This window comes from Malaclemys terrapin, chromosome 2 (genome assembly GCF_027887155.1).
Source record: "Malaclemys terrapin pileata isolate rMalTer1 chromosome 2, rMalTer1.hap1, whole genome shotgun sequence".
NCBI classification, from domain to species: Eukaryota; Metazoa; Chordata; order Testudines; family Emydidae; genus Malaclemys; species Malaclemys terrapin.
Window position 1 is genome coordinate 273,120,222 of NC_071506.1, and position 15,735 is coordinate 273,135,956.

Here is a 15,735-nt window from a genome sequence, read left to right on the forward strand (position 1 = left end):
TGATTTCAAAAGGAACTGAATTGAGCAATTAGTACACAAACTGCATTAGTTATGTACGCATGTGCACTGAAGTCTACAGGCTTTTGTAACTAGAGCTGAGTGAAATTTTTATGCAAATCATTTATTCGCTGAAAAAGGCAGATTTGGGTCCACCAAAATGATTTGTGAATTCAGGTCCATTTTGGCAAATTATTTCAATCAGAAAAAACAACAACCCAGAAATGTTGAATTGGTTTGTTTTGGCATTTTGTGAAATGAAACATTTAAACTTTTTGTTTCAGAAAGATGTTTCATTTCAAAATTTACTTCAATTTTATTGAAAAAAAATTAAAATGTTTTAAAAACCTCAATATTGAAACAAAACATTTTATTTGACTTTAATTTTTTTTAAACTTTTCAATTTTGCTGAACAATTACAAACATTTCCATTTTGTTTCTACCTGAAACAATTTTTTCTCCCTGATTTTTCAATTTGGCCTCCACGTCAAAAATATCAGTTATCCATTTGGGTCTATTTGTAAAATTGGCAGACTGTTGTTAATGGGGCTATCATAAAACTTACTACTCAGTCAAATCAAACCAATTTTGCCTGGAATACGCAAAGACACTTTTCCTCAAAGAGGACTATCTCCCTGGAAAATTTTAACTTTCTACTTCAGTCTCTTCAGCACCAGAACACTTAAAAATAGACACAAGGATCATCTTTAAACGGGGATGGGATTTTTAAAAAACTTTCCTGGTATTCAAACATCCCAACCAATTTTACTAAAAGTTCAGATACAGAAATTTTCCAGGCCTGTTGCTAGCACTCCTGTTCTAATAAAACAAAAATACAGATAGTACTTACTATTTACTATATCCCAAGAAGAGTGATCCTCATTTGTCAAAACAATTTAAAAGCAATAGTGGATGCCTATAGATGCCTATAGCTAGGTATCAAACATTAGAGCATACCAGCTAATTAATTTAATGTAACTTTTTCTAACTGATCTAGCTTCTTACAGATTTATTGATTTTGGCACCATAGCTTAATATGATAAACACCATGTCAGCTGTATGACTATTTCTTACCTACATTAATTTCTGAAACCCATGGCAGATATGACAACCTTTGTTAAGAGTGAACTGCAAAGGGAAAAATAAAATTGGACCCATGCCCTTTTTTTTTTTTTTTTTGCTTCCTTCTGGTGTATAAAGAACACACTGAACATTGGTTTTGTTTGTGGTTTTGTTCCTGTTTATTTTTTTAAATTAGAAATTCAGGTCCTTTCTAGCTTGTAGGACTCAGTGGAGAACTAGTGAGGTGATGAGATCATAAGAGTAAACGGAATGAAACATGTGCAACTGAGAGAGAGGAAGATGGGGTTTTTTTTGTGCCAAACTATTTAACTCATTGGACCAGATCTTCAGCTAGTGGATTTTTGATGTTGAGTCAATGGCCCTTTGCTGCACAGAGTGATCGTGTTAGCAGCTGATGAGTTGTGCTGACTCCAGCTATGGCTGGTCCCTCCGGGAGTATAGGCTAACTGGGGTTAAAGCACCACGACACTCAGTTTAATATTTTTTCTATGTGGATGGTACTTGAGTTAGGGGCAACACTCAAATTATTACTCGAGTTATCTGGGCTCATTGTCCGCTCCTCTCTCCTGCCTGTGGCCTGTACCTTTCACCTGGGAAAAACCTTAGCCCACAGTAACTGGCCTTTAGCCGCGGGAAGTTTGTATTCCCCTGGATAGGCTCTGGGGGGGTGTTTAAAAGGCCACTTCTACAGGACACCTGCTGGTGGTGGTGCCAGGGCATATGAATAGGTGCTGGCTGCCATGGAAAGTGGAGCAAGTGCAGATAAGCCCACTGACCTCCCTTCTCCATGACAAGTACTGCAGTGATATACTTAGTTCAGGCTCCCACGCCTACCGAATTATCGGTCATGGCCTCTACTCCAGCCTGGCCAGCTCAGCCTACAAACATTTAGATTTTGTTTAGCAACAAAACTTCGGGAACTCTAAATATCTGTTAAATTACACATGGTGAGTCCCTCTGTGCTATATCAGTGAGGGCTCATTGGCCTACACATCAAAGTTGCCTGCAAAAAAGATTTGTAACACAGCTGTATAGCACAAACTCTTTCTGAATGCAGACCTCTTTGATACGTATTCCAAGACTTGTCGGTGCATCAGTTTGTGGGGGGATGTGTTTTGAAAAAGCATTTCTGTTAATAACAATGTATCAGTGACTATGAAACTGTAGCCATGATGCACTGAAATGCTGTTGAACTGAAGAAGTGGTGGAGGGTTGGGGGACGGCTATTCATTGTCATTGTTTATGATTTGTAGACCAGAAATTTAATTCCTTTCCACTGTCTTTCTATGTTTCCAGGAAAGAGTTTTCATTTCTACACTATGAAATGATGAAGGAGCTGTTCTGAAAAAAATTATGATGAGATTCTATTCAAATAGATTTTATTCAGATAGAATCATGAATCTGAAACCCAGAAAAAAGCTTTTCCACAATAAATATTACACAAATGGCTGTTGTAGAAAGTTTGTTTACTTGACAATCACTTATCTTTATCAGCACTCTCACCAAGTCACCTAATAAATATTCTGATTTGGGGGAGGGGGGTAGTTTGAAAACCAGACTCAGAACCGGATCTGAATTTCCAAAAATGTCCCTGTGTTTATAAACAAAATACTGGATCCAAGCTCTCCCTAACTTTGGGGTGTATGCAATACACAACAGAACCCAAACTGTGACTAGGTACCAATCCTGCAGCTGGATCCTTGTAGGTGTACCCACAAGTGACTTCAATGAGGCTTCAATAGGGAGTCTATTACCATTTCAGGGCCACAATCATCGATGGCATCCTCACTGAGTACCAAGTGAGACGTACAAAGCTTGCGGTATTCATGAAACATAATTATAATCTATTTTAAAGTGGATTAGTCTGAAAACTGATGCCTTCTCATGTGGGATGCGTGCCAACGGCCCAGATTAAGCAGATTTGGCATTGACTGAGGTGAGATATACCAAGTTTATATAGCACAATAGTATCAAAAATGGCAACTAAAAACAGGCTTGAAAACATGTGTATAAGTTTTTGTGTGAGCAAAATCCAAATTTGAAAGTGCAAACTCATATTTGTGCATACAGACTGGGTAATCCCGCCTCTAATTACCCGTTTTGGGCATGCAAATACTAGTTTTTATGCACAAATGCTGCTTTTGTGCATGACAGCTGATGTGTGCTTAGTTTTAGAGGCCACATTTATTTATTTAATTTGATGTATAAATGTTTGTCCATTCTATGATCTGGATGTATATACAAACAGGACAGAAATATAATCCATATTTATAAATTGAAAACGGAACCCAATGTCCCAAGAACAAAGACCCAATTAAACCGCACAATTGAAAAATCCTTAACAAGAGCAAGAAATTTGTGCCTAGACTCTATCCAGACACAGGTAGCTTGGAAGCAAGTGGTACCCAGCAATTGGGTCTATTTGCAGGAGATTGGCGACTGTAGGGTGGATTACATGTACTGTTCCATACAGTAGTGCCTGTTACCATTTGTTCATAAGAAATATTTGGAAATCTCTCAGTTATGACCATCATTTTCAAGCATAACAGTTGTTGCCAGATGTAAAATTTTGAAGGAGGGACGAAATAAAAAATCCCCCATCCCCCAAGTGATTAATGACTAAGGATGCAATCAGAAACAAGTTGATTGTATATGTGATCTGATACACTAATATTGTTCTGGAACCTTTTAAAGATCCTTAAATAAAAACAAATAATGACACCTTAAATAAACAACAGCAATTTTCACTTTATTTATATACTACATGCGTCTCCCATTTAGAGTTGGAGAAAATAGTACTTTTGTCTTGTAAACATTTGTGGACAAATACTAGTACACTTCTACCTCGATATAACGCTGTCCTCGGGAGCCAAAAAATCTTACCGTGTTATAGGTGAAACCGCGTTATATCGAACTTGCTTTGATCCACCAGAGTGCTCAGCCCCACCCCCCCGGAGCACTGCTTTACCGCGTTATATCCGAATTCGTGTTATATCGGGGTACAGGTGTATTTTGAAAATAATCATAAATTTGATCCAAATCTTGGGGTGGGGATTTTGCTATCTCTGCCACTGAACTAACATTTTAGTGGTTGGGATGATCCTAAGTCATGAACTTGACGCAGATGGAAATTTACCATTTTCACCTACTGTGCTCTTTTCAGAAAACCATTTTTGCTTTTAGGAAAAATTCTAGACAAGATGGAAAACGGTTTTTTTTTTTTGGAAACACATTTCATGCAAGCTGCACCTGCAATGCAGTTCACTTGACTGGCAATGAGAATATTTTTGAATATCTCATCTTGATTGTTATTTACAAAAAAAGTGTATATCATTTACTCTTTTACCTCTATATACTTAAATTTGATGCAATTTGGAGTGCTGGATGTAGGAACCTGATTTACACTCCTGTATGGGCTGCTCATATCATTGGAGCTTGCATGGAGGAGGGGAGAGCAGCTGCCAGTAGGCTACCCTTCCACCTCCCATGCAGGTAAGAGGGGAATGGGCAGAATCTTGACTCCATCTCGTCCATGCACTGGTCCATGCTCCAAAACTTGAGCAGAGTAGGCAGTAATTTTGGTCAGTAGGGCTCCTGCAGTTTACTTCCCCCTGAAGCAAGGAGGAAATAGGAACTAACTTGTGACTCTCACAGTCTGAGTTCCAGCCCTGCTTTCAGGGCAGCACACCTTCTTAGGCTCCTCAGTGCTGCTCCCTCCATTATATTTGTGGCATAATGATCACACTAACCCCTAGTATGACAACTTTTTTTGTAGTAACAGATATTGAAATTTATGACCGTATGATCTTTGCTACCAAAATATACTTGGGTTTGAATTAAGGAATCAGTAAGGAATGTCTTACCTTCCATGGCACTGGTAATGATACTGACTGCACTCACTGCTCGTTGTCTTTGAAATGGCTGGTCATAATGGTCCACTGAAAGGCGATGGGGCATCAAAAGCTGCTTTTTGCTTGCCTCATCAGATGGAGAGGTCTGTTTAAATGGACATACTTGGTCAGCAAGGCACAAGAGAGGATGAAGTCAGGACAGACATGGAGTAGAATTTTCAAACTCAAGGAGCCTACATTTCATGAGACTTTTATTTTGAAAATGGGACTTAGGCATTGCAACATTGAGCAGAGCAACCTTAAAAATCTGGGACTAAGTCTCTTTTGAAAATATCACTTAGGCATCAAAGTCAGACAAGTTCTTTTGAAAATTTTGCCCCTTGATCTAGATGCACTGATCCAGACTGATCATGTAAAAATATGCAAGCGAGGAGGAAGGGTATTTCTAACATCAGAGAAACATCAACTCAGTAGGCTCTTAGCTTGTGAAAGAAACTCTATTTAATTACAATAATTATAACATTATTTCTGAACTGTGTTAACTGTTTAATTATATGGGTACCACAGGAAAAGGGGTATGAACAAAAGCTCCAGTTATTGGCCTTTGATATCAAACAAAGCAAATGCTAGGGATGAAAAGTGCCTCTTCATCACATGGCTTTTCTTGGTCTGCAGTGTTGCCAACTCTTAGGAATTTATCACCAGTCTCGCGATATTTGGTGTTCCAGCTGCTGGAGTTCTGCGATTTTGTGAGAATCTCAGCTTCCATTTAAAGAAAACTATAAGTTTCTAGCCTTCGTGGCTGCAGAGAAACATTTGAAAAAACAAAATCTAAAGGCTCAAAACCCAGAAGGCAAGTAAAAAAAATCGCAAATTTATAATTTTTTTAAAATCATGATTTTTTAAGCCAATCTCATGATTTTGAAGGTTTGGGGTTGGCAATACTGAGCCAGGCAACAGGATAGGATATTCTCATGCACATATGGTATCTAAGATGAGACCTAATACTGTCACACTTACAAGAATGCAAACAGTAAGAATTCTTTTAGTACGAGCTACAACTTCATACAGAGACGAAGCCTGTTTGCTTTACTTATGCCAATGTTCCCACAGGAGTAAAGGACAGTGGATCCAGTGCTCGGAGTTGGGAGATCGAGGTTAAATTCCCTGCTCCACCACAGACCTCCTTGTGTGACTTGAATAAGTCACTTAGCCTCCATGCGGCTAAGTTCCCCATCACTAAAGGGGAGAGGATAATACTTCCCTCCCTCACAAGGGTATGATAGGGATAAACAGATTAAAAACTGTGAGCTGCTCAGATGCTAGATGAGAACCCTGCAACCTGACCTGAATCCAACGGCACCTGACTACAAGTGTTGGGTCTGGGTCATGTGGGAAAACAACCAGATCCTCTCAGGCTGGGGTCGGGTCTCCTGCCTGTGGGGTCAGTATGGCAGCAGCTCTATGCCCTGCTCTTGCTGGCCACCTCGCTGCGCTGTGCGTGCTGCAGAGTGTGCAGAGGAGCTGCGGCATCTTTCACTCCACAGGACACACAGCACAGCAAGGGGTGGTAGACAGCAAGACCATGGCACACAGTCACTGCCACGCTGACCCCACAGGCAAGAGGAGAGCTGAACACATGGGTAAGAGGTATTGTGGTCATTGACTCAGTTTGGGGAGGAAGGATTGGGTCGGAAAAACACTCAGCTCTCCCAGACTTGGGTCAGGTCGGTTGTGCCATTCTCGTTTGGGCCCCCAAATTAGGCTCAAGCAGACCTCTAGGCCCGATGGGTCCAGAGGATGTTTTACAGTAAAACTCATGGGAGGGTGAGGGAGAGAAAAATCTCCACTAGGTTTCCCTTACAAAGCTTTATGTGGGAGAAAAGCTGGTTGCTTTTGAGCCTCCCAGCAGAGGAATTAGCTATTAGGTCCACGCCCCGTGGAACCTCCTGGATCTGCAGTGACCATAAGGAATGAGTGGAAGGCCTGGATCATCAAGCTGGAAGCCTTGTAGTTCTGCACCATCTCTGTGTCCAGGGAATTTCTGGCCACACTCACTGTCAGTGCATCATTGGAGCCATGCACTATCAGGCACCCCCACTGGCCCTAGGTACCCCAGGACCGTCCTTAGAGGTAACTTCTCCACCAAAGACAGGGCTGTGCAAGAAAAGTAATTCAGTGACAGTGGTAACATTTTGGGGGAAAAAAAAAACAACCCTGCAAACTGGTCTTTTGGTCTGGCCTGTGAGCTCTTCAGAGCATAAGAACGGACATCCTGGGTCAGACCAATGGTCCATCTAGCCCCATATCCTGCCTTTCGACAGTAGCCGGTGCTAGATGCTTCAGAGGGAATGAACAGAACAGGGCAATTTTGAAGGATCAATCCCTTATCGTCCAGTCCCAACTTTTCGCATTTGGAGGTTCAGGGACATGGGGTTGCATCCCTGACCATCTTGGCTAATAGCCATTGGTGGACCTATCCTCCATGAACTTACGTAATAGCCATTGATGGATGTGTCCTCCATGAACTTATCTAAATCTTTTCTGGACCCCATTATAATTTTGGACTTTACAACACCCCTGGCAACAAGTTCCACAGGTTGACTGTGCATTGACTGAAGAAGTACTTCCTTTTGTCTATTTGAAACCTTCTGCCTATTCATTTCATCAGGTGATCCCTAGTTCTTGTGATATGTGAAGGGGTAAATAACACTTTCTTAACAAATTTCTCCACACCAATCAAGATTGTATAGACCTCTATCATACCCCCTCCTTAGTTGTCTCTCTTCTAAGATGAGCCATCCCAGACTTTTTAATCTCTCCTCTTATGGAAGCTGTTCCATACCCCTAATCATTTTTGTTGCCCTCCTCAGAATCTTTTCTATTCTTTTTTTTTTAGACGAAGTGACCAAAACTGCGTGCATGTTGTGTACTCCTCAGAGTAGAGATTGTCCTTTTGTTACATGTTTGTACAAAGCCCAGCACAGTGGGGGTGGGAACATTAGGTGCTACTACACAAAATAATAATCATAATACTGACAATATATAACATCAAAGTTCTGTGGCTAGAAATATCAACCATTGGCAGACCAGAGAAGACTACTATAAGGAATTTTAAAGCACCACTTCAACCATTGGCTAAACCAGGCTACCAGCAATTGCTTTTAAAAAAATGTGTTATTGATTTCTTTTATAAAAAAAAAGTTGATCAGCGTATATCAAGTTACTGACAGAATCATAATCAAAGTCAAAATCATAATAAAGGAAAAGTTATTGTAATCAAAACCTATTTAAACAAAATCCTGTAAATGTGAACAATATAAGAAGTCATCAGGCTATCTGGGGTTTATGGAGCCGGGGAACAGAGAGAGAGAGAGAGAGATTTTAGATAAATTAGCTTGCTTTACTTTTTCCCCCTTCAAAAACCCCTCAACAAATCAAAGAAATAAAAACATTTTATTAAAAAAGAAAACATTTACAAAATTACATAGCCATTCACACCAATTTGGCATACATAATAAAATACATAAAAGTGAAAGAAAATATTACAAAAGTAGAAGAAATAACCTGGCAAAGGAACTACGGAAACAAATTTCAAAGTAAAAAGAAACAACAAACAAATTAAAATGAATAAGAGAGAAGAAATTGCTCTTCTAATTCCCTCTGCAGAATTATAAAGCATAAATAAATCTCCCACTTCAAATTCTTCTGGATTATTTAACTCTTCCTCTTTTTAATATCATATCATTTTTCTACTTGCTGTGACACACAATTTAGCACATAAAAGTAGTGCTTCTTGTACTGTGCCATCCAGAAAGCCCAAACATTTTGATTATAAGGAAAAACACCACACCTCTGCTAGCTTGTGCAGAAGTGCTCATGTCAAGAAACACCTTGGCACCCCTTATGCAAAACATGTTCTTTACTCCCATGGTGCACAGAGAATACACTCCTTAAGGTTAAAAATTGCAACAATAAATGTAACATATGCACCACATTACTTTCCCAACAGGATTGTTCATGGGCATACTTCCTGTTACATTTATCATTATACAATTTATCACTATGGGAGTTTAGTTTCAATAGGACTAGCAACATAAAAGAATACCGAGTCCAGAACTCCCTTCTTATTTATTATTTATAGTACCTGAATATTTCTAATCCAATTGGATTTTCAAATTTCTCTATTTTCCTCAATAACCACAGTATGCCCAATTCTGAGACAATGTTACATAGTGCCTTATTCAGCAAATAGTCATGTTGATATTAAAAGGACTATTTGCAGAGTAAGTTACTATCCAGTGTGAGTAGAGTGAATATTTTTTGAAGGAGATATATCTAAGTTCTAGTTCTTTCCTTGCTTCCTCATAACTCAGTAGGGGCAAGGGAGTGTAATTTGCTGCTGAACTACACCCGCAAGAAATTACAACACACACCCCCCTCCCACTTGCTCAGCTGCCCTGACCAGTGAGTGAGGGGTGGATCCAAAGTTCTGCCTATTCCATGCCAATGCAGCATCAGAATGCAAGGTCTGGGTAGACTATGCAGAAGTGTAAGCAATGTTCTTACTCCCTTGCATAGGTATGAATCCAAGTCCCAATCTAGCCTGAAATCTTTTGCGTGTTCCACCACCACTCAAGAAAGAAAGTTTCCCTCAATACAAATTCTTGAAGATGATTAATGTTACTCAGGGAAATTTATGAACAGTTATCTTTTGTAAGGAATATATGTGTCTTTCTATATTAGAAAGAGAGATAACTAACAGTGGTATGTAGAACTGGCAGTTGAGGTGTTCTGAGATTGAGAACACATCCAGGAATCAGGCAACCAGGACAAAATACACAGTATTATCATTAGATAGGCATAATGGTTCATAGTACTTATATTTCAATAGAAATTAAACAAAAATAACAATTCTTAAAGTAATGCAGGAGATCATTTTAAAGTCCAGCCATGAAACCACATCAGAGTTTAAAAAAAGACACCTCCAGCAGGACAAGCAAGACTATTTTTGTGCTGTTATTTCAGTCACTGGAAATGTTTCTCACTTGAATTAGCTAAATTCCATAAGGATATATCTATCCTGTAATTTACGTACAAATGAGGACATAGAACACGGCAACAGTATTTTGTTCTGAATAACCACAATTCTGAAGTGTGCCAGTGCTGCTATATGAAGATAGGCTCCTTTATGGCAGCATTTTAAAGGCTGCATTTGGAACGGGTTCAGCTTTAATTTTCCATGTACCGTAAAAGCCTTTTCAAGCATAAAAAAGGGGTGGACAGGCCACCGTATAAACAATGGACCCAATAAAGTGACAGCACAAATGTTTAACAAGATTGAAGGAGACTATCATAGCACACAAGCATGAAATGAAGGGCTTTAATTTTGTGGAAATGCCATTATAGCAGGAGAAGCAGCATTGTATGCTAAAGCAGCTTGCAATGTTTATCTCATCTTTAAATAATTAGTTGCAGGTATATGCTCATTGAGGATTTGCCGAAGCAAAGTTTGCAAATAAACTGAAATTAGCCACAACGTAAAGCTCTGAACTTGCCGTGGTAGCAATTGAGGGACTAAGAGGGTATTATTTTAGCATTTTAGCTAGTCCTTGTCTATATTACAGCTGAGTGGTGATTTTTGGATTGCTTCCTTTATCAACAAGCACTTTTTCTCGGTATAGGGAAAGCACTGACATTTTCACCAGTCTTGGGTAAAGCTACGATAAAAAATTATCTCCTTGCTTCTATATGGCGGTCAACAATAAAAAGCTGGTTTGGTCAGCGCATGGTTTTAGTATTAGTGAAAACAAAGGCCTAGCTTTTCAAAAATGGACACCTAAAGTTAAGCTCCTAAATCCTTATTTAGACACCTAAATACGTTGCCTCATTTTTAAAAGTGCTGAGTGGCCAGCAGCTCCCACTGAAGTCAAGTGAGCAACTTCTGTCTTTTCTGTTATTTTAGAGGGAAAAAATTCTGACCAATTGGAGGCTCAGGAATTGGCCTGTTTGAACAGACACTTTAATAGGACATCTAAAGGCAACCTTTGGATGCTCATATTGGCAATGAGGCACATTAAGGACTAGATCCACTGCCTCCTGAAATCAAAGGGAAGACTCCTATTGACAGGCTTTAGATCAAACCTTAAAAGAAAGTGCCAGTCTGACAGTTCAGAGTGGAAACATGGAGCTCCATTTGAAAACTAGTTTCTGCGAGCCTAGTTCTGGTGATGTTTAGTCTCTCCTTTCCACTGCTGCAGCTCAAGTACTTTTACCACTGGCTTTGTCTCTCTATGTTCAAAATCAATTTAATCAGTGACTTTGCTATTCTCATGTCCCAGATGTGGATTGCTGCTGAGGCTGACTCACTAACAACACTGGAGCTGACCATCAGTGTACACCTAAATACTAAGAAGCTATAAATAACAATGACCCCAGAGATTTATACCCAGCTCCAGCTCCCTGCTTATTCTAACCTCCAAAAACAATTGTTTGACTGAACAAACAATACCAAAAACCCTGAGATTTCCCCACGGTATTAGTGAAAGTGCTCCAGCTGGCTTCACAAGGCAAGAGAGGATGGAATTCTGTCTATAACTTAACCCTAATGAAACTCTACACAGCAAGCAGAAACCTCTTGTTATTTGCTATGGGATCCTCACTGGATCTGATGTGCCAAACTACAGAAAAGAGCATTGGTACAGCCCATTAATATAATTCTGTTCAAACTGATCAACCCGCTGTGTGCAAAATGTTATTCTAGCCTTTTAAATAATGAAGAAAATTCTTACCAAGGCACAACAGAACAATTGGACACCTTAGTACAAATAACTGTGGTGCAAATGTACTGAAGCTTAAGTTGGCAGCATGGCATCAATTTGCTTGTTTAATTCATAAGCATTTTCTTTTAAAGACCAAGGACCAGTACCCCAGGCATCCCAGAACAGTGTTCAGCATGCCTGAGGAGAGGAAAGGACATAACCTTCAGAACTTACAAGAGCCTAATTTCTCTCTCACTTACGTTGGTGTACATCAAGGGTAACTCCAATGAAGTCAACAGAGTTACACTATGTATGTTTGAAAGAAAACTGAAAAAATACAAACAATAAACCAAGAGGAGAGCCATTTTATCTCAAAACACACGGTAGCGTTCAATTTATCAGCTGTTCTGCATTTGCTCCACAGTTTTGTTAATTTGTGCACAGTTCTTACAGTTCTCTTAAATAATGAATCTGTAAGGCACCGGGCTTGCTGCCAATTAGCTTTTAACTCCAGCTCACATTTTCTGGATAGATTAGATATTAAACCTGTTTCACAGAAGACACAACATCCTTCACATTGCATCACTAAATGAACATCTGTTGCTATAGTGCCTTGGCGTTATTTCCTAGACAACCACAGAAGTGCCAGCAGCGCTCGCTCCCACCATCTAGCCCTGTTCATTTTCAACATATGTTTTTAAAAGAAGCTGGCAAATAAAGAGCAATGCTAGCAGAGTTCAAAATTTCCCTAAGAACCCAATTCTGCAAAGCACCAAATGTCCCCTGTGAAGTTCTGACCGCAAGAGATGGGGGGTGCTCGGCATCTTGCAAGATTGGCACAGACAGATGAAAGAGGGAACACCACTAAACTATCAACATTTTTCTGATTTGGTTCAGGCTATTTTCATAAACACACAAGTAAATGATCCTTCCTAAACCTTGTACTTCACAGCTGTTCCAGTTGTGGCATGTTTCATAGAAAGTTAAACTGAATCAAAGTAAACTGTAAAGTTTGTTGTATTGGATCAATCTTAATAAACTTTAAATAAAAAATGAATAAAAAATTATAATGGGCATACTGCATTATGTCAGAATCCCATTATCTGTATGATTAAATATGTAATTTATTTTAATGGCTTTAGTTTTGTCTTTTATTTATTATTGGGAACTATACTCATTTTCCCCCTTTCCTTCAGATGATGCATTATAATTCATTAAATAAATGCCTCTGCAGCTATCCTATATACTGTACGGTATAACCAGAGATGGTCCATTACTCCCAAACCCAGATCCTGAACCACATTTTGAGGATGGTCTCTATTTCTTAAAGGGCCAAAACAAAAATTCCAAATCCAAATATCCTCAGACTGCAAAGAGTTAAAGATCCACATCTGGATTTTGTGGCTTGGTCCCTACTCTAGCTACTACACAGCCATGCTTCTGTCATGATCTTAGCAGGGTCAGTAACATATTATGAACAGGGATCCTAGTTTTCCATGTTAGAAAAGCCAAAAGTCTCTGATAAAAAAAACCCATAATCATCCACATTTCTCCAGGATTAAAATGAAACACTGAACTTTAGTTTCCCTAGCCACAATATATATAGGTATCAGTTGAACTAGAGTGACCATACATCCTGTTTTAGCTGAGACAGTCCCATTTTTAAGCCCTGTCCCGGACATCCTGATTTTTTTGGCAAAACTGGGCATTTGTCCCATTTGCTCTTGCTAACGGATGATTTTCAGATGGCAAGAGCAAACGGGACAAATGCCCAGTTTTGGTAAAAAAGTGGGACACCTCCCGCCTCCCCCGAGGGGGGTGAAGAGGAAATGTGAGCAGCGACGCCAGGCACTCGGGCTCAGGCAGTCCCACGCAGTATCCCATTTTCACTTTGGGAAATATGGTCAGCCTGACTTCAGTAAAATTTAGTTAATAGTTAATATATGTTTTTATTTTTTCACAAAATGTAAAAACGAAAGATTCTCTGTAAAAACGCAAATTCCACGTTTTTTCATGGCAAGTGGATTTCTAAGATCCCTGATTACAGCCCACCTAGCAACAGCTTTCAGAACTGGTCTTCTTCCATGTTTTTAAAAATAGGCTGATGTATCAAAATAGTTACATAAAATGCAGTGCAAATATTTGTGGGAATATCCTTCTCTTTAATGTTGGGAACAGAAAATAGAACACAAATACTGTTGTTAATCGTACTACAGACTATTCATCTTCAAGTTTACGAGTGGCTCTATTTGCAAGACTGTGCAGGGTACACCTCGCTTAAGATGGTGTAGCCTGCTCCAACAGTGCAGCTGACTTGCTCCTCAGCCCAGCACAGAGGGGAGGTGGTGGAGCTCTGGGTCAGGCTCCTCCCTGTCCCTTGACAGCCTCTTTGAAGCACTGTGCACCTACTGGGCTGTTCAGGGACTGCCACTGTTGTAGCCCCTTTTGCAGGCCATGCAAGAGGAGAAGGTCCTTGTGCACTCCCATCCCCCTGCAAGCTTGTGTAAGGGCCTGTCAGAATCTCAGTTCGGGGAAGTAAAATGCAATTCAGGAAGTCTCCAGAAAGGGAGCAATGGAATGACACGTTGGAGAGGCAAACCCATCGGAGGTTTTGTAAAATGTCTGTATTAGTGAAGCAGAAGCACATATGGATTCTATAAAAGAGTTGGTGCAGGAATGTACTGGGGTGCTGAGAGGACATGCTGGAAAGTACTGAATGTCTGGGGGCGGAGGGGGAGAGTTGTATGGGGAACATTAGAGGTCCTACAGGGATCTCATTATGGGGATCTCTCCAAGTTGGGTGGGAGCAGACAGGGAGTCTCTAGATGGGTGCAGGATCCTCTCAAGTCCAAAGCTGGAAATGGAAGAAGCTGCACAGCTCCGGGGGAAAAGCTACTTTACATATCACTTGTTGATAATCTGACAATAAATCCAGAGCGGACCTGGGCATTGACAAGGTTATGCAGGTCGACTTGACCACACTGCACCTGCCTCTTAAACCTGGCATTTACTAATGGCAGCTGATGTTTTGCCAAGTGATGCTGCACAATGAGGCCCTAAAAGCACTATCCTTGTTATTTTTATTTTTTTAAAATAACGTGGCCCTTTTGAGAGGAAAGCCAATTATTTTTATTATGTTGCTCCACCCCAGTACTCTGTGGCAAAGACTCTGCACGAAGTCAAAACCCAGTTAATCATCTGCAGTTCTAATCTGAGATTTATTTAAACTGGATGCTAAAGTCTCCCTGGGAGCTACCTGGGATTTATAAGCAGTTCTCTCCCCCCAACAGTTATAGAGTAGCCAATGGCTAGATGTATCAAGGTAGGACCCTATAGGACAGGGGTTGGCAACCTTTCAGAAGTGCTGTGCCGAGTCTTCATTTATTCACTCTAATTTAAGGTTTCGCGTGCCAGTAATACATTTTAACGGTTTTAGAAGGTCTCTTTCTAGAAGTCTATAATATATAACTAAACTATTGTTAAGTATCAGAGGGGTAGCCGTGTTAGTCTGAATCTGTAAAAAGCAACAGAGGACTCCCTACTCAGACCCTACGCCACCAGCACTCCCAGCTATCTCCGTGACACCACAGATTTCCTGAGAAAACTACAATGCATTGGTGACCTCCCAGAAAACACCATCCTAGCCACCATGGATGTAGAGGCTCTCTACACAAACATCCCACATACAGATGGAATACAAGCTGTCAGGAACAGTATCCCTGATGATGACACAGCACAACTTATTGCTGAGCTCTGTGACTTTATCCTCACGCACAATTATTTCAAATTTGGTGACAATATATACCTCCAGACCAGTGGCACCGCTATGGGCACCCGCATGGCCCCACAATATGCCAACATTTTTATGGCTGACCTGGAACAACGCTTCCTCAGCTCTCGTCCACTCATGCCCCTTCTCTACCTACGCTATATTGATGACATCTTCATCATCTGGACCCATGGGAAGGAGGCCCTGGAAGAATTCCACCATGCTTTCAACAGCTTCCACCCCACCATCAACCTCAGCCTGGAACAATCTACAC

The 15,735-nt window shown here is 40.3% G+C and overlaps 1 protein-coding gene across 1 annotated transcript in view; it reads right to left on the minus strand.

The window, feature by feature from the left end:
• The window catches only part of LOC128833201 (sodium channel protein type 5 subunit alpha-like), a 327,478-nt gene that overhangs the window by 162,822 nt on the left and 148,921 nt on the right, over positions 1-15,735 (minus strand). Inside the window, exon 13 of the mRNA XM_054021226.1 lies at positions 4,944-5,076. Coding sequence (XP_053877201.1) covers positions 4,944-5,076 — 133 coding nt within the window. The remainder of the gene's footprint in view (positions 1-4,943; positions 5,077-15,735) is intronic.